The sequence below is a fragment of the Erinaceus europaeus genome, chromosome 12, assembly GCF_950295315.1.
Source record: "Erinaceus europaeus chromosome 12, mEriEur2.1, whole genome shotgun sequence".
Lineage (NCBI taxonomy): Eukaryota > Metazoa > Chordata > Mammalia > Eulipotyphla > Erinaceidae > Erinaceus > Erinaceus europaeus.
Genome location: NC_080173.1, coordinates 37,311,071 through 37,334,698, shown reverse-complemented (window position 1 = coordinate 37,334,698; position 23,628 = coordinate 37,311,071). Strand labels below are relative to the sequence as shown.

General features: G+C 41.4%; 1 protein-coding gene across 2 annotated transcripts; it reads right to left on the bottom strand.

Annotated features, from left to right (window-relative positions):
- Positions 1 to 239: 239 nt before the first annotated feature.
- Positions 240 to 21,969, bottom strand: ACTR8 (actin related protein 8). 2 transcript variants are annotated; one of them, XM_007531398.3, is made up of 13 exons: positions 21,740 to 21,969; positions 18,176 to 18,346; positions 14,573 to 14,683; positions 13,871 to 13,975; positions 11,396 to 11,569; positions 10,452 to 10,545; positions 10,118 to 10,250; positions 6,855 to 7,008; positions 4,748 to 4,843; positions 4,262 to 4,402; positions 2,356 to 2,620; positions 1,502 to 1,665; positions 240 to 724 (listed from the first exon to the last, which is right to left on the bottom strand). In XM_007531398.3, the coding sequence occupies exons 1-13, from the start codon at positions 21,860 to 21,862 to the stop codon at positions 581 to 583; spliced, it is 1,875 nt and encodes a 624-aa protein (XP_007531460.1). In that variant the 5' UTR covers positions 21,863 to 21,969; the 3' UTR covers positions 240 to 580. The 2 variants fall into 2 exon arrangements, with proteins under 2 accessions (XP_007531460.1, XP_060059112.1); XM_060203129.1 differs by lacking the exons at positions 18,176 to 18,346; positions 21,740 to 21,969 and adding an exon at positions 15,186 to 15,250.
- Positions 21,970 to 23,628: the final 1,659 nt, after the last annotated feature.

The window sequence follows — 23,628 nt, the reverse complement described above, 5'->3', positions numbered from 1 at the left end:
ATGTTTTATAATCCAATAGAAAATGAAAAAAGAAAAAAACGTTTTTTCTCGCTTTGGACACAAGTTAGGACCTACATGCCTGCTGCCTTGGACTGAAGGAAAATGGAATGAGCAGACAGTCTGTGAGATTCAGCTACACAGTCATATACCCATCCTTTCTGACACTGCGCTTTCACTAAATGAAGGACTTCACTACCTGAGAACAGTTCATTAGGAAAATTTCTGAGGAAAAGGCAGAATTTAACACTAAAGACTAAGTCTACATTTATTCTCTTAACATTCTGATTACTAATGTAGGTCATAATCAAACCCATGCTGTACTTTCATAAAAGTTAAAATTCATTTATTTTCCACTAATTTAAGCACCTAAGTCAATAAATTAAAAAAAATTTTTTTTCTGTCTTTATAAAAGATTTTGGTCTTTGATAGTGACATTTTTTCTTCTTTTAAACAGAACACTACTCAGCTCTGGCTTATGGTGGTGCTGGAGATTGAACTTGGGACTTTAGGCTTCAGTTTGAAAGTCTTTTACGTAACCTTTATGCTATCTCCCCATCCTGACAGTACTTTTCTGCCTGTTTCACCAGACAAAAGCAGCTCGCTCTCGTAGCATGCGGACACCAAAGCGCTGCCACTCTCGCTGGTAGATCCATAGTTCCTGTGTTGTGTCCAGACAGGCCAGCACTGCCCCTCCTTTCCAGGCAATCAGCCGGGGATCCATGTCCTACAGCAGGGACAAAGGCACTTCAGCATGAGCACAGAAAACATCAATTAATGGGGGGGAGTGGGGTGGCGGCGCACAACATCCAGTGAAGTCAGACTTCCAATTTGCACTAAAGACCCATGTAGGATCTATGAGCAACAGATATTTTTCTATTTCAGTCAACGAGAACTTCTGTGTTTTTGTCACCACTTTTCAAGTCGTCAAGCCCTGTCAGTAGGAACATATGTAAGAATGTTTTGAAATGTGAGTGAAATAAACAATCCCAAGTTGCTCTCTCAAGATGACATTCAGAACATTTCCAGAAACTGTTGGTGAGATAGATAATAAAATATAAGCACAATCTGCTTCTAAATTCCTGGTTGCTTAAGGTAGTTCAAGCCAAGAAAATCCTGAAAGGTCATCTGATCTGGCAGTTGCTCTTTAAATTAAAAGATAAAGATGGAAATGCTTTAGCATGCAGAATGAAGGAGCAATCAGTCTTTTTTTCTTTTCTCACATAGCTTTTACAAAGGCATGCCAGTCACGCTAGTTTGCAAAGTACAGAAGGAACTAGAGCATAGAAACCCAGTCCCCTACCAGGAATTGATGTCTTTAAACATATCTGTGGAAATGTGTGTGGGGAAAAAAATAAGCCAAGGTTCTAAGTGCTGAAGGTGATTTTCTTCCTGTGTTCCAAGCCCTTAAGAACTCCCTTGCCCTCCAGGATTTGTTTACCTATATACAACATTAACTAAAAATAATTTGATGCTGGTTTCATTAGCACCAGGGACAAAATACCTTGGGCCTTGTGATCACATCCACATTTTCAATAATTCGCCTAAATGAAGGTGGCATTTTGTTAAGAATTCGATGCTGGAGAAATTCTTGTGCTTTATGAAACATCAAACCACCGCCCACCACTAAGATGGAGCTGTACATCTTCTTTTTGGTATCATCAGAAGCTGAAAAGACAGGGAGAACACCTTTCTATATTTTTTTCCCTCCATACTCACCCCCTGACCCCGATTAAACCACCACAATCTGGTGACAGGACATCAGTAATAGCCCTCTGAAGGATCTCTCTCCAAGTCATCAACAATGTAGACAGAGGAAAATAGAAAGTGAGCACTGCCACTCCTCACCCTGACAGAGATATTCTCAGAACTTGGGCCAAAATATTTAAGGGAGCCCTCCAAAGTCCAATGTGGTGTGTACTCACCACTCCCCCAGCCTCATCCTTTCCATTCACATAGGCTTCTTCCACCACCTGGAAAACCACCCCCATCTGTGACTGGTCAGTCCTCCCCTAGATGCTCTTTAAGTGGCTTTTTCTCAAGGAAATCTTCCTTGCCTTCCACCCTTTCCACTTTCCCCCATAATTAAACCCCTCAACCAACAGGTCTCACTCAGTGAATATTCTTTAGTTCAATTTCATAGCACCTGTCATAGTTGTATTGAACAGTATTTGATGCCTTATTGTGTTCTCCTCCACTAGCTTAACATGCTCAAGGACAGGAAGTAATTCCCAACACAATGTAAGCCAAAGCAGGTACTTGATAGCTTAAGAATGAATGCTGCACAACCATAGCTGAAACTGAACCAATTCATTTATCACTAACTGACATGGCCCAGGCGCCCTCAAATGTGCTTACAGCAGCAGTCTATACTATGAAGGATGGCTTTATCCAGACCCAGGGCTTTCCCTTCAAACAGGGAAATGGCAGTCTTCCTGGACATCAGTGCTGTGAGGGCCTCCTCAGAATCATTGCCGGCCATTAGACAGTCTCCCTGGGAGGCGCTCAAGTCCACTTCTTGGGAATGGATTCTTTCTGGAAGATCAGAGGACTGGCCACGAAGGTCCCCTTCAAATCCAATGGGCTTTGATGCAGACTTCCGGTCAGCAGTAGCTTTTGCAGACTTTAAATTAATGAAAAGGACAATCAGGTCTAGCTACAAGAGAACACTGTTGATGTTCTTCAGCTAGATCCCAGTCCTCCCTCACTAAAGCTATACACCAAAACAAAATAAAGGTCTGTCACTGTGGTACAGAGGAAACACACAGTATATAACCAACTACCCAGTACCCATTCCTCAGTAACTTGGGAATAAGAGGTGACATACAAACAATGAAACAGACTAACCATTCCAAAGTGAACAATTGAAGCGTTGGTGGTATAGTGGTGAGCATAGCTGCCTTCCAAAGGAACAGTACAGAACAGGTCTAAGTGTATTATTATTATTATTTTTTACCAGCTCAGCTTTAGCTGAGCTAGGGACTGAATCTGGGATCTCCAAACCTGAGGCATTAGTCAGCTGTGTAAAACACTGTGCTATCTCACTAGCCTCTGATCTGAGTTTCTTTTCTTTTTCTATTTTATTGGATAGGACAGAGTGAAATTGAGAGGGGAGAGGGAGAAAGAAGAGACACCTGCAGACCTGCTTCACTGGGTCCTTGCACTTGCGCTGAGGACTATGTGTGCTTAATCAGGTGCGCCACCACCCAGCCCCCATGATCTAAGTTTCTAAGTGGTTTTAGTGGAATTCCTGGACCAGTGGCTGCTAAGACCATTTCTAATCACCTCATGTTTGCTTTGGGGACAGGTACAAAAAGAAGAAAATGTTTACAATCCTCTTATTTCACCACTGTAAGTTGCTGATGTCTCATTAGCAAGTAAGAGCTTAATCTGTGCCCCAGTGTCAGGCATGTGATCACCAGCATCAGCTTTATATTTATTATTACTACTATTGTTACCACCAGGATTAATGCTGGGGTTCTGTGTCTGCACATATAATCCACCCCTCCCAGCAGGGAGGGGAACAGAGACAGAGAGACACCTGCAGCACTTCCTGCAATGCTCATAAAGCTTTCCCTCTGCAGGTGGGGACCGGGGGCTTGAACCCAGGTCCTTGTGCATGGTAACGTGTGCTCAAGTGGGTGTGAATCAGCTTTAGACAAAGGAATTTAATTCTTCACTTACACTGCATACCTTTCAGAATATAACTTAAAACAGTGTAATTTTACTGAAAATACTATTAGGTAATCAAAAACAATGCACCAAAAGGAAGGGCCAAAATTGAAGGGCTTTCACTAAATTATCTTTTAAATGTGTGAATGGGTGTCCTGGAAACTAGATTAACATCTGCTAAATAACAAAATCTACCCTCCAGGTTACAAATTCAGACTTCATTTCTTTTTCCAAAAAATATCTTAAATTTTTTTTATTATTATCTTTACTTATTGAATAGAAACAGCCAGAAATAGAGAGGAAAGGGGGAGATAGAGACAGAGAGACACCTGCAGCACTACTTTAGCACTTGTGAAGCTCCTCCCTGCAGATGGGGACCTGGGGCTTGAATCTGGGTCCATGCACACTGTAACATGTGTGCTCAACCAGGTGTGCCATCACCCGGTCCCCAGACTTGATTTCAACTACAGTTCTAAGAACAGTCTCAGTCTCAGTGTGCTGTCAAACTGCAGGGTCTATAACGATCCATTCATTAGAGGCACACTTCTCCAGGGACAACACTGCCTCCCATCACACAAGAAGGGCTTCAAACCTGCTCTTGTTTACTCTGTGTGGCCAGCAGGTAATGTTCATCATGAGGATCTTCCGGGTCGCCCTGGGATCTGTGCTGCAGAGTGGTCATTTTCTGTCCAACAATTCCAAAAGTTGCTGGGTAGAACAAAGCCATTGGGGCCTGTGCATCGAACAAAAAAGAACAATCAACCAAGGCCGCACCCTCTTGAAACAAACCAATCCAAGAAACTTCCAGACCCTGGAGGTTAGACTAGGGCTCATTCCTCTGGGAGCAGCATTCTTTCTTTAGTGCACAGTAGGCGAGAGAATCATCAATGCATTGAAAGGGTGCTATGATACCAACAAAAAAATTTAAAAGCAATGTAGCTAGTGCCTTGTGATCTAACTGATGGTTTAGTGAATAATCTACAACCTGTTGACATACTGACTTCATAAGGTTTACAGTATGTGCACATTCTCTCTGGTTGGCTTTGTTTCTACCCATGGGAATATGTTTCTATATTACCTGGAGCTTTTCATCTCCTAATCGGAACTGGTAAAGCAGGGCAGGAGATTCTGGATGTCGAATCTGGAACTCGTGGTCTTGAAGCCCAGAAATGTCCTGCTCCCAGGAAAAGATGTAGTCAGTCCATTAGTAAAAGTGCATTAAGACTCCTCAAACAGGAGTTGGGCGGTAACACAGGTGGTGCAAAGCATAAGGACAGGCGTAAGGATCCTGGTTCGAGTCCCCGGCTCCCCACCTGCAGGAGTGTTGCTTCACAAGTGGTGAAGCAGGTCTGTAGGTGTCTATCTTTCTCTCCCTGTCTTCCCCTCCTCTCTCACTTCTCTCTGTCCTATCCAACAACGATGACATCAATAACAATAATAACTACAACAATAAAACAAGGGCAACAAAAGGAAATAAATAATTAAAAAAAAAGGACTCCTCAAACTACAAGCTAGCCTGCCTATCATGTAGATCTCATCTCATAAAATGCTGTTCTGGGGCCAGCATTCTAGCCTGCCTATCATGTAAATCTCATCTCATAAAATGCTGTTCTGGTGGTACACCCAGTTAAGTACACATTATCATGCAAAAGGATTCAGGTTCATGTGGTCCCACCTACAGGAAAGAAGCTTCACCAATGGTTAAGTAGTGCTGCAAGTGCCTCTCTTTCTCTCTCCCTTCCCCTCTCAATTTCTCTGTTCTATCAAATAAAATAAATAATAAAAAGATGCTGTTTTACAACTTTCTACATTAGAACCGAACAAGAGTTCAATAGTATCGTGCTTCCATTTTTCATTTTTTTATATATTTTTATTTATTTATTGGACAGAGACAGGGAGAAATTGAGAGGGGAGCAGTAATAGGGAGGGAGACAGAGAGACACCTGCATCTGGGAACCAGGGGCCTGAACCTGGGTCCTTGCGCACTGTAATGTGAGTGCTTAACCAGATGCTCCACTGCCTGGCTCTCACTTTTTCTTTTCCTTTCTCTCAATTTTTTTTTTTTTTTTAATATGGAGGGTAAGAGACAAAGAGAGAGAAACATCACAATACAGATTTCACTGCTCATGAAGCTTCCCTGTGCTCCAGTGTGGTGGCTGATGGCTTCAACCCAGGTCTTTATGCAAATAAACTGTGCACTTTCCCAAGTGAGCTACCACCCTGACCTTTTCTCTTCCTTCCTTCCTTTTTTTTTTTTTTTTTTTTTTTTTTTACCCCTCCCTACTTTAGAGAAATGATCACTTACAGGACCTGTCATAGGGGAACATTTTTGACATCTTCCCAATATGCTTTATCCTCCACCAAGTCGTACCTCTCTACTGTAGAGCACTGGGCCCCCATCTCTTGCTTCCTTTTAACTTTTAGGAAATGTCTACCATCTGCATCTTGTTTTCTTCATTAATGACAGATAATGCAATAATCCAAATTCTACCGTAACTTGGGAATGTTCCAGTTCAATTTCTTTTCCCTCTCTTCCTTTATTGCTGGGGCTCAGTGCCTGTACAACTCCACTGCTCTCAATGACCATTTCAGTAAACGGTGAGAGATACGGAGAGTCAGAGAGAAGCACAACAGCACTGCTCACTACTCAGGAAGCTTCCTTCACTACAGGCACTCCCATATGGCTGCCCAGGACTCAAACCCAAATTCTCACACATGGTAATGTGTTCTTTACAGGATAAGTTGCCTGCCTGCCCGCCCCTCTCAAAATTTCAAATTAAAAAATTACATTATTTGAGAAAAGTAAAAAGAGTATAGAAACATAACATACTGAGATGACTGTCATTGTTCATAAATACTGGTCATAATGCTTCAAATAATGTTTGTACCAGTATGTTACCTTTCTAATATTCATTACACCTAAAAGTTTAACTTTATCAGAATTGTCACAGATCCAACAAAGAATAAGTTGCTAGTCAGCAATTTGCTAGGCTCCCTTTCTTAAAAATCAATCTGCATTTTCCAGAGCCCAAAATGCATCACCACTCTGACCTCATCAAAACATTCCTCTTGCTTCTGTTTGAAGGGTTGTTTAACTTGAGCAAAAAGGGTTTTATAATATTCTTAACTTTAAACATCTTAAATTCTTCCTGAAAAATAATCAGCAGTTTTTATTTTGCTCCCACCTGGTCTAAATGGCAAAAAGTTTCTTTAAGGTGCTGCAGAAGGAGGCAGTCCAGTTTATCTGTTAACTGGCATTCTCTGTAAGGGAAGCCAGCTCGTTGCATCAGCCAGTAAAAGCATCTTGACACATCAGACCCCCCGTATGCCAGACAGAGTCTAGAGTTAAACAAAGAGGCAGATGGTTAAGAAGGTATTTCAAGGACTCAGTTAAACTCAGGGAAACATAGCAAGTTTCAGGAATTATCTGTTTTAGGAATACATTTTTAACAAGGATGGAATGAACAGATGGATGGGAGTCAGAAATTGATGGAAACCAGTGGGGCACCCAGAAATGCTCAGGCTATTTGCAAAGACTATATCAGAAACAGAATACACACTATTAAACTCAGTTGATTCTAAGTCAGTTGTTTGTCTGTCTGTACTCATCAACATTCAAAGGAGAGAGGCACTGATACCATAAAAGGAATGTATGGCAGGAAATCTTAAAAGAATATAATCTAGGGGGCAGGAGATGGTGCACAGGTTAATCACATACATTACAGTGTGTAAGAATCAGGGTTCAAGTCCCCAGTCCCCACCTGTAAGAGAGAAGCTTCATAAGTAGTAAAACAGTGCTGTGGATGTCTCTCTTTCTCTTTGTCTCTATCCAATTTAAAAAAAGAAAAACTAGTGAACTTTTTTGCTATTTATAAAAGCATTATTTTAGTAGTTAAGAGATCTGAATGCTTTGCATTTCAAAAACCACTGGCATTAACATCAACAATGTATGAGTCAAAATAACTCAGTGAGTTAGAGTTTCAGAAAGCAACTTCCAGTGGGAAAAAATAGACTAACCTTTTTTGTACACTGTCTGGGTGGCCTTTATATTTCTTTCTACATTTAAGACTCAAACTGCCTACCATGGGGGTCAGAAGCATTAGTAAACTGTGGACTATTCTAGCAGATAAAGGAATAAAGGAGGAGGTGAGAGGGGGTTGGGATCCTACTGCCTTATCGGGCAGGATGATAATTTGATTGGGTGGGGGAGTGTGAAACTTATTTTGAGGGGATATGAGAGTGTACTGCTGTGCTAACACAGTCTTTTAAAACATTTCCTCAAAACAAAGTCACTGAGTGAATGACTATGGAAATAAATTAATAAACCTGGATTCATGGACTAGAGCATCCTGAAGCAGCCATTTTGCGATTATAAGATGCTGCAAAGAACCCAGATATGCACCATCTGAGTGTATTTACTTTGCTGAGCTTATCTCAGGGAGGATACATTGCAGCCTGCTCCTGACAGTGGTATGATATATAGTATACATGCATATTACTGATAACATCATAGGGAGTATTTAACATCATGAAGTTACTCATCACTCACTGCATACCATTATGACAAGAAAATTAGAACAACAACAACAAAAAAAACAAAACAGGTGTTCCAGGAGATAGCTCAGCCTAGTGTACACCTCATTGCATGCATGAGTCCTTGGGTTTCTGACCCCAGGCACCATGTTACAGTACAAAAGGGAGTCCCATGGATGGTGGAACAACGTTTTGATGTTTCTCTTTGTGTTTCTATAAATATATGGAATTTAAAAAGTGGTCTTGGAAGGCTGTTTGGTATTATTGTACACCCTCAAGGCCCCCTCCTGTCTCCACATAAAAACCATGCTCACTAGTAGATAGAGAATTCATTACTAAAAATATTTCCTCCTACAGTGGGTCTTTAGAAACACTGTCTCCTTCAATATTATTTCATTATAACACCAATGGGGGAAAAAAATCAACTTCTGGCCAGGACCACAGTCTACGTGTAGTTTGCACTTTCTCTTCACGTTTCTTCTCTGGATATCCAGCTTCCTCCCAGATCTCACAGATGTGCATGTGCAGTCACTGGTGTATTTAAATGATTCATATGAAGAGAAAGAGGGGGAGGAGCTGGGGAGACAGAGAGAGAGAGAGAGAGAGAGAGAGAGAGCAAGTGACAAAGACTGTGTGTGTATGATAGTATCCTATGAAGAGTTTGGTTCAACTTTGTGGCATGGACTGCTGGAATAGTTTCTGGCAGTTCAACACTGAACTGAAAATAAGCATGTTGGAAAATACAAATAGTAGAAACATTTGAGGGGCTGGGGAGCAGCATAACAGTTATGGCAAAAGACTCTCATGCCTGAGTCTTCCAGGTCCTAGGTTCAATCAGTAGCAGCACCATAAATTAGAGCTGAACAGTGCTCTGGTCTCTATGTCTGGCTATCTTTCTCTCTCTACCTCTCTCTGTATCTCTTTCATTAAAACAAAATGTTAAAGACAAACAAAAAGAAGCAGCATCTGGGGTCTCTACTTAGAAGACTGTAATGTTTTTGTGATAGAAATATCTCATAAGAATTAAGGTCTTGTTTATATCAGTTAGCCTATAGTAAAACTGACTTCCTTACACGCTATTTTGCTTAAAGCCAATCTGCAAGAACTTATCAATGGCATTATGTAAGACCTGACTGTATCTTTCTTACCTAAGTGAAACTTTGTCATGCATGTAATTGGTATCCCTAGTCTAGATCACAGCAAAAGGCATAGAACAAACACCTATGCTGCCTGTCTGGGAAAGCAAAAACGACTCTCTAGGCTTCCATGAGTTGTTGATGTGAATATACATACAAGAGAGTTCTAATGGGAAAGATAAAATCAATTATTTTCAGACTTGCTAGAATTTGCACTTTGGGGGCCCAGGTGGTGGCCCACATTCCTGGTTAAGTGCACACGCTATTGTGTGCAAGGAACTGGGTTCAAGCCTCCACTCCTCACCTGCAGGGGGGAAGCTTCACAAACGGTGAAGCTCCCCCCCCCTCTCTCAATTTTTGTTTCTATCTAATGGTAAAAAAGAAAAAAAAAAAAACTGCATTTTTTGTGACCTTGCTGACTTCCTATGCCAATTCTGAACATGTAATATATATTTGTACCTCCAGGGTTATCACGGGGCTCTGTGCTGGCACTATGAATCAACTGTTCCTGAAGGCCAAGCTTTCTTTCTTTCTGTTTAATTTTTTATTTGATAGGACAGAGAGAAACTGAGACAGAGAGGGAGAGAGAAAGGTAGGTACCTACAGACCTGCTTCGCTACTTGGGAAACATCCCTGCTGCAGGTGGGGAGTGGGGTCTTGAACCTGTGTCCTTATACATAGTACTATGTGTACTTAATCAGGTGTGCCACTGCCCAGCTATTTTCTAACGTGTGACACTAAGGGGAGGTATGGGAAATGCCATCTCCAAAGCTCCTTACCGAGTATTTCTATGAGAAACCCCATCTTCCACACAACACACGCTTGTTTTTTGATCCCCAACATCTACAATACATGTGCTGCTTAAGCCACTTCCAAAAGTGGCACACACAGATTCCTGATGTACTACAATCCCTGAAAAACAAAAGGCAGAAGAGTGTTCAGTTGGGGAACCAGAGATCTAGAGAAATAGTTAACTAAATTATAGACTCTTCTGGGCAAACATCCAGGCATTGCTGGCTTTCTCAGAATAAGCATTTTAATAAGCAGTGAATTTGCTTAACTTTGCCATTTAAAAAGAGAAACAAGTGCCAATAGGTTTCACTACTCACATACCAGAAAAGCCCATCTTCATTAGGATCATATTTACTAATTCTTTCACATGCTGTTTATTATAAATATCAGGAATTAACAAGATACATCGATAGTACTAAAGGGAAAAACAAAGAGAAGATGATTAGCACTAGAGCCCAGTCAGAATCAATTTCACCACACTTGTCATCAAAAATGCTAAAGAATCAACAGTAACAATCAACAGTAACAAAAGTTCAAACCTCTATGCTATCTTTTGGGATTTACTAAAATAAACAAAAAAAAAAAAAAAGGAAGAAAAGAAAATGCTGAGATTTTGTTGTGTTTGAGCTGTAGTGTGTGTTATCTCAAATTTGTAAAACAAAAAATAAAAGAACACATGTGTCTACAAAAGGCCCCAAAATGGGGCTCAGGCGGTGGCGCAGTGGGTTAAGCGCATGTAGCGCAAAATGCAAGGACCGGTGTAAGGATCCCGGTTTGAGCCCCCGGCTCCCCACCTGCAGGGGAGTCACTTCACAGGCGGTGAAACAGGTCTGCAGGTGTCTATCTTTCTCTCCCCTTCTCTATCTTCCCCCCCTCTCTCCATTTCTCTCTGTCCTATCCAACAGCGAACAACATCAACAATGGCAATAATACTAACCACAACGAGGCTACAACAACAAGGGCAACAAAAGGGGGAAAAAATGGCCTCCAGGAGCGGTGGATTCATGATGCAGGCACCAAGCCCAGCAATAACCCTGGAGGAATAAAAAAAAGAAAAAAAAGGCCCAAAGAAAAAGCATCAAAAATGAGCAATTTTACTGATTATAGAACAGAAGACATCAAACAATTAAAAATAAATAACAAAAAGGAAGATATTCTCAATGCCTTAATTAATTCTTCAAAGATATATTACAAATAATTAAATGTATATTTTAATTGACCAAGAATTTTAGAGAATACCCAATTAACTAGAAATTTTATCTTACCTTTAAATCTTTCAGTGGAATTTCCAAGTATTTCTGTATAGCATAAGACCATATTACTTCAATATCTGCCAGGACAGCTGTGAGGGAACCGCCAGGTCCTGGGTGAATATTCAACTGACCTCTTCTGATAGGCCAGTGAATATTGTAACAGTCCAGTGGATTAACATACAAGGCCTAGACAAAAAAAAATACAAGGAATTATTTCGGAATTTCTGGATTCACATAGAAAAGAATCTCAAAGACCAGAAATCACCATTAAAATTCTAAATGCTGATATTGTGTATCAAACATTGAAGGAGCTGGTGTGATCTCTGGTCCTCAAAGTAAAATTGTATGATGCTAGAAAGCAAGTAGAATTGAGAGACAAAGTAAGTAAGGTTTAGGATGAGAATAAACCTAACAAAAGAAAATTTTTGAGTCATATTCAAGGAAATAGAAAAAGGTACAAAGAAGTGGAAAGATATCCTATGTTCATGAATTGGAAGAATTAACATCATCAAAATGAATATTCTATCCAGAGCCATATAAAAATTTAATGCAGTCTCCACTGAGGTCCCACCAATTTTTTAAAGAGAATAGGACAAAAGCTACAAGCATTTATCTGGAACCAGAAATTACCTAGAATCACCAGATCTCAAATTGTATCATAGGGCTATTGTAATCAAAACTGCCTGGTAGTAAAACAAAAACACATATATTGGGAGTCGGGCAGTAGCGCAGCGGGTTAAGCGCATGTGGTGCAAAGCGCAAGGACCGGCGTAAGGATCCCAGTTCGAGCCCCCAGCTCCCCACCTGCAGGGGAATCGCTTCACAGGTGGTGAAGCAGGTCTGCAAATGCCTGTCTTTCTCTACCCCCCGTCTTCCCCTCCTCTCTCCATTTCTCTCTGTCCTAACAACGACGAGACATCAACAACAACAAGAACAACTACAACAACAATGAAAAACAACAAGGGCAACAAAAAGGGAAAATAAATAAATATAAAAAAATACATATATTAACCAGTGGAATTGAATTCAGTGCCCAGAAATAAGCCCACCTCACTTAAGGCCTTCTAATTTTTGACAAGGGGGTCCAAACTATTAAATAGAGAAAGGAAAGCCTCTTCAACAAATACTGTTGGGGAAAGTAGGTTGAAATGTGTAGAAGAACAAAATTGAACCACTACATTGCAGCAGACACTAAAGTAAACTCCAAATGGATCAAAAACTTGAATATTAGGCCAGAAACTGTCAAATGTTTAGAGGAAAATATTGGCAGAACTTTTTCATCCAAGTTTTATAGGCATCTTTGATGACTCAGTCCAATTGCCAGGAAAACAAAACCAAAAATAAACCAATTAAAAGGCTTCTGCACAGCAAAAGAAACCACCAACCAGAGATCCCTTACAGAACAGGAAAAGACCATTACATGCCATACAACAGACAAAGACTAATAATAAAACACATAAAGAGCTCACCAAACTCAATAACAACAACAAAAACAAACAAAAAACCTAAATGACTCTATCCAAAAATGGGGAGAAGATATGAACAGAATATTCACCAAAGAGATCCAAAAGGCCAACAGACGTTAAGAAAAAAATGCCCCAAGTCATCAATTGTCAAAGAAATGCAAATTAAGACAACAAAGAGACACCACTTCACTCCTATGTGAATGTCATATATCAGAAAGGACAGATAGCAACAACAAAATGCTGGAGAGGTTGTAGGGGTAAAGACACCCTCCTGCACTGCTGGTGGGAATGTCAACTGGTCCAAACTCTGTGGAAAGCAGTCTGGAGAACTCTCAGAAGGCTAGAAATGGACATACCCCATTATCTTCAATTCCTCTCCTGGGAATATATCTTAAGGAACCCAACACACCCATCCAAAAAGATTTATGTGTGCCTATGTTCATAGCAGCACAATCTGTAATAGCCAAAATCTCGAAGCAACCCAGGTGTCCAACAACAGACGAGCAGCTAAGTAAGTTGTGGTCTGTATATACAATGGCATACTATTCAGTTATTAAAATTGGAGAATTCACCTTCTTCACCTCATCTTGACTGGAGCTTGAAGTAATCGTGCTAACTGAGATAAGCCAGAAAGAAAAGGATGAATATGAGATGATCTCACTCACAAGCAGAAGTTGAGAAATAAAAACAGAAGGAGAAACACAAAGCAGAACTTACACTGAGTTTGGTATAATACACCAAAGTAAAGGACTCTGGGGGCAGGGGAAGGGGCTTTTAGGTCCTGGCACATGATGGTGGAGAAGGACCTGTGCAGCAGGACAGGGGGGTGGGGAGATAGACTGTTTTGCAGAAAAGTGAAAAAACTATACTTACTATTTACTGTAAAGCATTAACTCCCTCACCCTCACCCCCACCCCTTCCCCCCAAATGAAACTGCTTATGGAAAATAACTTGGGGGAAAAATTTAGTATAAAGTCAGTTTTTCTCGTCTATTTTTATTATAAAGAACTTTTTTCCCTACCTCTTCTCCAACCAAAAACTCAGGATGGTGAGATGTATTTGTCCATTTATTTCCAGAACAGTGATCTAATATTGCAGGCCTCATCTGCTTGTTATAGGAGCGTGCCTGGAAAGAAAGAACATCAAAAAATTGTCTTAAGTTTATGCAAGAAAAATGGGGGGGGGGGGGGCTCCATGCAGTCTCTTTTTCTCAAAGAGCAGTTATAGCTGTACAGTTTAATGACAAATCCAGACAGCTGGCAAAATACTGACTGGTCACAAAAGGATTCTTTTACTCTATTCTACATTCTTCATTTCCCCCAGAAATTTACCAATTAATACAACACAGTTCAAGATTAATACACTACTCCACTGAAAGATGAAACAGATTTTTATATGTCATGTCAATACCAAATAGTATGGATTGGTTTATCAGATTAAGATGACAAATGCACTAGGAAACAGTTTCCTATCAAGAAGTATACCCCTGAGACTCTCAGGTCCATTATACATTTTCAACAACTTGCAATAAGAAACACACTATAAGTTAACTGGCTTATGACACTAATTCCACTCTGAATTAGTAGATTGCTATAAAGGGATTTTCTTTACTTTTAAAGGAGATCCCATTTTGTAGTTGCACAATAAAACAGGGAAAACACAAAAATGTGTTCAGATAAAATAGTCTGGTGAAATGAATATATTTGAAGAGTTGAGACTGAACCTGTTCAGGAGACACAGGAATCCTTCTTGTGCCATTTGACATCTTTTTAGACCAGATTGCTTGATCCACCATTTTAAGACCATTTTGTCTCTGTTCATTACTTTCTGGTTGCTGAGGGAAGAATGAAAAATAAGCAGTTTAAAGATTTAATGAAAAGAGAAAGCAATTAGGTAAAGTACTGACTTAATCCACAAACGGGAAATACTTCCTTCTTGACAACTTAACAGGAAGCTAATGTTAACATTAACAATAACAATATTCCAGCGGAAGGATCCTGGTTCAAGCCCCCGGCTCCCCACCTGCAGGGGAGTCGCTTCACAGGCGGTGAAGCAGGTCTGCAGGTGTCTGTCTTTCTCTCCCCCTCTCTGTCTTCCCCTCCTCTCTCCATTTCTCTCTGTCCTATCCAACAACAATGACATCAATAACTACAACAATGTTAAAATAACAAGGGCAACAAAAGGGAAAATAAATACAAAATAAAAATAAATAAAAAAACAATATTAACATAATTAGTATTAACATTAAAATATTTTAATACAAAGTTTGACACGGCTGAATGGTGGTGCACCTGGTAAAATACACAAAGACCTGGATTCAAGTCCCTGGTACCCACCTGCTTCATGAGCGGTCAAATAGTGTTGCAGGTGTCTCTATCTCTTCCCTCTCAAATTTTTCTCTGTCCCTATCCAAAATAAGTAGATAAATTAAATATTTTAAAAAAAGAATTAAAATAAAAAAAAGAATCCAAAGTAAATGGCCCTGGAGGTGGTGCAGTGGGCCAAATATTGTACTCTCTCTGGTTACCCCCCCCACCCCAATAAAGAAACAAACCTCAAAGAATCCAAAGTGACATATTTTATTCTTTTTTAAATTATCTTTATTTATGTATTTATTTATTGGACAGACAGCCAGAAATCGAGAAGGGGGAGACAGAGAGGGAGAGAGACAGAGAGACACCTGCAGCTCTGCTTCACCACTAGCAAAGCTTTCCCCCTGCAGGTGGGGACCGGGGGCTTGAACCCGGGTCCTTGTGCACTGTAACATATGCGTTCAACCAGGTGCGCTACTGCCCCTCCCAAGTGATATTTTTATTATTTGTAAATAAAAATTTATAAACATATTAAGTGAAAAATTAAAAGTTCCAGAAACATCAACCATTAGTTAAGTGTGCATATAGTAATTTTCAAATGGTTTGATAAAATTTTTCATAGCACTAATCAGAACACAGCTACTTTGTATTATCAATTATTGCAGATTCATTTTCATACATCTTTATAATTACAAGACACACATGGCTTAGTAAATAGTTTGGTGGAAAAAGCACTAGTCTCTCTAGCATGAGGTCCTGAGTCTGATACCCAGCACTGCATATGTCACAGAGAGCTCTAGCTCTCTCCCCTATCCTCCTTCTCACTAAAGAAAAAAAAAAATTATCATGTTTACAATTTTGTATTCCTTCATGTACTTTTTTTTTTTTTTTTTTCAACAAAACATTTCTGTTTGTAGTCACCAGGGCCTTACCACTTTGGGCTAACTTTTTCAGATGGAGAGAAAAAACAAAACAAAACAAAACACAACACTGAAGCTCCAATGTGATGGGGACTGGGCTTGAACCTGCATTACATACAGCAAAGTAGGCGTTATCTTAGTTATTCTGCCTATCCTTCAAAAAGATTTTGATATCACCAAATTCTACTAAAACTTAGAAATGAACAGCCTGCTAATCATGCTAAAATTGGGAACCCTAATGTTTAGTATCAGAATTACAGAAATCCAATGTACTAAAACTAGCCTTGATCTCAAACTTAAAAGTGAATTATAAGAACATATACATTTAAAAGCTGCCACAACAATTTCCCAGTGAAACAATTTCCTCCTATGAAATGGAACACAGTACTTATTGTAAAGAAGTACATTATTTTGCCTTTACAGTATGATTTGACCTAAAATTGTAATAAGTACTTATTATAGCAATTTAAACTACTTATGGATTTCAACTATGAGCTCAGTTTAAAAGTTCTATGTACACAGAAGACAAAGTACAGTAATCAATTACTAGAGATCTAACTGCATCATTTTAAGTGAGGGATGATTTGTATTTTCCATTAAAGACCACCTTCATTAATACTCTACCCTGATGAGACAAAAAAATAATAATAATAAGCTTACTTTTGTTAGGGTTATATATTTTTATTTTGTCTTTTTTTGTCACTGTCTTTTAGATAGAGACAGGCAGAAAGGCAGAGATAGTGAAAGAAACCAAAGCTTCCTTTAATGTAGGGGGTCAGGTTCAAACCTAAGTCACACAGATGGCAAAGCAGTACCTAAGCAAACTATCCAAGTGAATTATTTCACTTGCCTGTTATTGTTATGTCTTACAATCTAAAATTGTTACCTCAAATCAAAAATCACATTTGTGTAGCCTGGAAGGTAGTACAGTGGATAAGACATTGAACTCTCAAGTACAAGGTCCTGAGTTCAATCTCTAGCATCACATGTGCTAGAGTGATGCTCTGGTTCTCTCTCCCTCTTCCCCATCACTTCCAATAAATTTGAAGAAAGAAAAACAAAACAGAACAAAACAAATCCCCTGTATTTTCAATTCTAAAGGATGTTACTGTATTTATGAGACAGAAGAGAGAGTTTCACTTTTGCATATGCAATGCCAGGGATCAAAGTCAGGACCCTTTGCTTGAGAATCCAACAACTTATCCATAGTGTCACACTTTTTGTTTTTTAGATAGAGACAGAGAAGGAAGAGAGGCAAGAGATAGTGAATGAGTGAGTCCTCAGCATCAAAGCTTCCTCCACTGTGATGGGAGCCGGGATTCAGTCTCAGATTAAGCACATGGCAAAGCAGCGCAGTATCCAAGTGAGCTATTTTGCCAGCCCTCATTATTTTTTACCCAGAGCACTGCTTAGCTCTGGCTTGTCGTGTCAGGGATTGGAGTAGGGACCTCAGAGCCTTGGGCATGAAATCTGTGGTATGAACTGATATGCTATCTATACAGCCCAATAATGTTACTATTTTCTCAGGAGTCAGGTGGGTTAAGCACAAGTTTCACGAAGTGCAAGGACTGGGGTAAGGATCCTGGTTCAAGCCCCCGGTTCCCCACCTGCAGGGGAGTCATTTCACAAGCGGTGAAGCAGGTCTTCCAGTGTCTATCTTTCTCTCCCCCTCTGTCTTTCCCTCTTCTCTCCATTTCTCTCTGTCCTATCCAACAACGACATCAGTAGCTACAACAATAAAACAACAAGGGCAACAAAAGGGAATAAATAGATAAATAAATGTTACTATTTTCTAGAGACTTATTTCATGAGAGATTTGTATGTGAAAGTGAAGAGAGAGAGAAAGGGTGAGAGAGAGAGATAAGCCAGAACATCACTCTGCTATGTGCGGTGTCTTGGATCATACCTAAAGTCTCAGGCATGCAAGTCCTGCACTTTACCAGCTATTCCTCCAGTCACAGATGTCATCATTTATTTAAAGACATTAAAGCTATATATATAAAAAACTTTATTAAAGATGACTGCATATACTTAGTCTAGGCCTTCCTATGGAAGGAACTGGACTTTCTCTCCAGTCTCCCATTTTAGACTTACATTTAGTCCCTCCCTTAGAAGCCAATTGTCCTTGTAGAGAGCCTGCCCTTGCTGTTTGTGTCTTCTTGCAATGACGTGAGGAACACAGGCAGGGAGTGTGTCTGTGGCTCGACCAAGTCTAAGAGTTGTTGAACCTGGATGTATGACAACTATGAAGTTGCTCTGGATTTGCTGCAAAATATAAAAGATAGGAATTAAGACCTCAGTACATAATATGCAGGTAACAAGCTAAATTTATATACTGATAACAGGTTAAGGAAGAAGTTAGTTTCCTATAATTACTCCAAGCAGCAAAATAATTTGAGAAAAGGAATTGAGAATTACTCAATTATTGCTCTCTCCCTGACCGCTAATTTATTTTGTAACTGAGCTAACAGGATTTCCCATGTACATAGCCTATCAAATATTCATTAAAATGAAGCCATAATTATCCAAATGCAAACTAACCCATAATCAGTGGGCAAATGTTTATGTGCCAGACATTGCAGGTAAAAAGGCACTGTGGAAAACCCCAACCATCAAGGAACTTTCCATTATAACAAGGAAAGCACTTAAACAAACATGAGAGGTGAATATTGTGATTGAGGGGCTGATTTCTTAAATTTGAATCACCTGAAGATGCTGGGGAAGAAAGTTAAAAACTACCCTACATTTCCACTGCAAATATTCTAAACCAGTGTCTCCAGAGAGAGCCCAACAACTTATACACAGTGTCACACTTTTTTGATTAATTTGGTCACTCAGATCTGATAACCACAGGCTGCAGGAATGACAAATTAGTGTGAGGACAAAACTATTATTTTGCAGTGCTGGAAAGTAACAGTTTATGTCAATCACTTCTGAATGTACACTTAAATCATACCTGTCACTTTAAAATATTTTTCCCACTTTGGGTTAGTTAAGGAAGATAGCTAACCAAGGAATAAAAGTGGGAGGTAAGCCATAGGATCTACCTGACCTAGTAAGAGCCTGGAGTTAAAACAAGAGCTCACGGTTTTTATTTTGTTTATCATTACTGGGGTTATGCAGCTCCAGGCCAACTTTTTCAGACAGAAATACAAAGACAGAGAGACAGAAGACAGACACCATAGCATCAAAGCTGCTCTTAGTACATTCAGGATCAGTCTTGGTTCATGTGATGCTAGAGACGGAACTCTGGACCTCACCTTTGAAAGTCCAATACTTGGCCCACTGCACCATCTCCAGAGACCACTTACTTTGGATTCTTAAGAGTAATTAATACAAATGACCAACTTTTGTATTAAAAATTTTTTAATGTTAACATTATGTTCCTACTGCATTATTTTTATAATGTTTGTTAACAGCTTGTCAAGTGGGGAGGGCTGTTAATTCTGGCCAGGCCTGGGAGAGGTATAGTTAAACTGTAATGAGTAACCTCCTTATTTGCTTCAGTATGAGGAAGTACCACAGAACCTCAACAACCCACTGGAGCCTTAACTGTTGCTGCAGCTCTGACTCTACTCCTGCAGTTGAACTGTTCTCTCAGCTGCAGTTGGGGTGCCCCCAGCTGCCCTGCCAGTGACTGCAGCCTGTCCATTTGCACTGTTGGGTGGCAGCTGCCATCCTGGCTCTGGCTGTGCAATTGCTTACCTAGCCTTAGGGTGACTTCACCAGCGCTGTGGGGCTGTTGCTTCTGGCACCAGTAGTTGTAGTTGTCACCTTGGTAGTCAGAGGAGCCCCCCCCCCACTCCTGCCTCTTTTTTTTTTCTCTTCTTTTTAACACATAAAGTATATTTCCCTTGAGAAATAAAAATTAACTGTGTGTACATAAGGGTGGTTCAGTCGTCTTTGGCATAGCTCCTGCCTCCAAACTGTCCTCTATTATAAACTGGGGTACCCTATCATCCTCCTCTTCAGAAGTGAGTTTCTCCTTTGTCATGGCAGATGGCCCTCTTCTGGGTTTCCAGCCAAGCCAGGGCTCACCTCAGCATGCTGTCTAGGGAACCAAGCTGACAGTGTTATTATACAAGCAGGATTTCTAACCACATCAAAAAGGTGTCATCTAACTCCAGATGCTCACCCAGAAGGTGACAGGTACGTTATCCTCCTCCACATCCTCACTGAGCACGAAGGTCATTACATTCTACTTTAGTTCCACAGGCTAGAGCTGGGGTCTACTGAGAGGCAACTTGGTTAAAGGTGAAGGTGTACAACTCTGGGAGCAGTTCAGACAGTGGCTCAGCACATCCACACTCACCCACATGCATGCCATGGCCCAGTTTGGCATTGGCTGCATGTGGCTTCCAGGATCGGCAGCAAGCCTTCTTGGTAAGGTTTCATTCAATACCCAATAGACCACCTAGAGAGGTGGTGTGGTGGTGTCAAGCCACACCCCGCCAGGATGACAAGTCCAGCTCCTGTAATAGCCCAGGCCTGGCATGGTATGGCAGTTCTCTCCTAGACAGAGAGTCTTCCCTTGGCTGACTCCTCATCATTTGACACATCTGTATCCAGATGTTACTGCTTTAGAAGAAACCATTTAGGTTTAGGGCTGGTGATAGACCAGCTGTGCATGGTCTATGCTTATCCACATGGTCCTCAGCACTAGCCTATCCTACCCCCCATGCTCTGATGCCTGTGAACAGCCCCCCCCCCCCAACTATAAGTGCGCCCTTTCTGCTTCCATTTCACAGAATGGAGGAACCCTAGCATGCAGGAAGCTTTGACAGCCTGTTGGATCTGCTGCTTCAAGTAGGTAGGGGGGAGAAATAAAGGCTTGTGCCTGGGTAACAAAAGTCTCAAGAGCTGACGGTATTACACAGCTGCTGAGCAGGAGGGTTCAAACCTTAACCCACTCATCAAGTAAGTGGCCTCAGAGATGAACATACAATTTTGAGCATTTAAATGCCTCAGTTTTTTTCCTCTGAACTGCCTTTGCCTACTTTGTTTTGGGAGTATTGACAATTATTTTTATCTTCATTTATTTTTTTAATGTCAGAGTACTGCTCTGCTCTGGCTTACAGTGTTGCTGGGAACTGAACCTGGTGTCTGCATAACCACTATGCTATCTCCCTAGCCCATGTCTTCTTGCCTTCAGCCCAAAGCACTCCTCTAATTCAGTTGGTGCTTTCAAAATAGTGGATACTAGACAACCAGTATTATATCACTTTAGGCGATACTTTGGTCCCTGGGCTGGATAAGATGGACAATGAGTCAAATTGTTTAGGTTTTTTTAATTTTTACCAGAGCACTGCTCAGCTCCGGCATTTGGTCATGCGGCGGATTGAACCTGGGAGCCTGAAGCTCAGGTATGAAAATCGCTTGCATAATCATTATGCTGTCTCCTCAGCCCCACATATACTTTATACACACGAGCACCGGTCCCATGCCTGCCTTGCTCCTCAAGTGCTCTTCCTGTTAGTGTGACCTGACCTGGGAGCCCCCTACTCTTGCTACCCATCTTCTTCTAGTAAGACTGAGACGACCAGAGGACCACTGCGGGCTCGCCCCAGCCAGTCCTTGCACCCCTCTTCGGTATCCCAGGAGCAAGGCAAGCACCCTACCCCGGCCGGCTCGAGCGCCCCGGGGCCCCGCCCGCCTCACCTCCTGCAGCGACTCCGGCACCAGCGCGGGCACGATGGGCCGCTTCACACCGCGCTGCTCCTTCTCCTTCTCACTGCTTTTCTCTTTGCCGTTCTCCGCGTCCCCTTTCTCCGCCTGGGTCATGGCCGCCGCGCCCTCACAGCGCAAGTCCACTGGAAGGTGCCTGTCAGCACACAGGCCAGGAACCCCACATTTGTCCACAATCAAGAAGACTACGAGGCCGTCGCGCAGAGAACTATGGGAAAGCGGAAGGGCGGGGCTCGTAGGAGGGGCGGGGCGTGAGCTGGGCAGGGATTGCTGTGATTGGGCCTGGCTGCAGGACCCAACGAAAAAAGACGTGTCTTAAGGCCCTCTGGAGGCTTAGCCAGCTTCTCATTTTATTCTCACATTTCTTTTCCTGGGTTCTCATACACTTTCACCCTCCTGATTTGCTGGCCATGCTCAATCCAGCCTCTGAAGCTTAGTCTCTGCATATCCTTGGATGATTTTGTTCAGCTTCATGGGCTTAAAATGCAAAGACAACCCCCAATACTTATTTTCCATTTGAACCTATCCCTGAGAGCTAGACAGGTATGTCTATGTGCTGTTTCCACTTGGATGTCTAAAAGGCATTGCAAACTTAAAACAAGCCCAAAATGAGTCTCTTAATCCCCCATCCATGAACCCTTCCCATGCCTATTTTCTCCATCAGAGTACATGTCACTTTGTTGATAACTACAGCTATTAGCAAATTGTGCAGGAAATACCACGAATGTATGCATTCCTGCATTCCTACTACCACCTAGTCCAACATGTCATCTTAACTGGTTGACTACAAGAACCTAAGCCAACTCCCTGCTTTCAGTCTTGTCCTGTGATCTGTGCCTTCTACAGTTGCCCAGGCATCATATCTTATAACATATCTTAAACTTCATATTCTTCTTTCTCATTATTGGGGCTCCATTGCTCCAGGGCAACTTTTTCAAGTAGAGAAAGATCACAGTACCTCTAGTGCAATGAAAGCCAGGCTCAAGCCGGGGTCATTCAAAGCAGGTGCATTACCCAGGTGAGCCACTTTGCCAGCCGTGTATTATGAAGTATTTATTTATTTGCGTCCAGGGTCATTGGTGGGGCTCGGTGCCTGCACTACGAATCCACTGCTCCTGGATGCCATTTTCCCTATTTTGTTGCCCTTGCTGTTGTTATTGTTGCCATTGCTGTTGTTGTTGCTGGATAGGACAGAGAGAGGAGGGGAAGGCAGAGAGGGAGAAAGACACCTGCAGACCTACTTCACTGCCTGTGAAGCAACCACCCTGCAGGTAGGGAGCTGGGGGCTCTAACCGAGATCCCTTCGCGGATCCCTGCACTTCACGTCATGTGTTTTTAACCCGGTGTGCTACTGGCCCAGACCCCAGTACTTAAGTATTCTACTTCACCTGCACAGTGTGATAACTGTTATATATAGTCAAGATTCTAAGATAAGCCCCTAGAACAAGTCCTTCAGCACAGTCTGGAGAGGTGTAAAATCACATATTAAATGCAAGGAAGCCATCACCTACTGAGACTTAGCTTTGGTCTTGTCTTTCACTACAGCCTTAGCTGGAGGAATGGCAGAATGTTAGACATACATAAAAAATAAAATGTTTGACAAACTTGGGTGATCAAAAAACTATATTCTTTTTTATTATTTGTTATTGCATAGAGACAGAGAGAAATTGAGAGAGAAGGGGGAGATAAAGAGGAAGAGAGACAGAGAGAGGCCTGCAGACCTGCTTCACCACCTGTGAAGCGACTCCCCTGCAGATGGGGGCGGGGTTCGAACCGGGATCCTAACCAGTCCTTGAGCTTTGCTCCATGTGGGCCCAACCTGCTGCGCTACCACACGACTCCCCTATTTTTATTCTTAAACT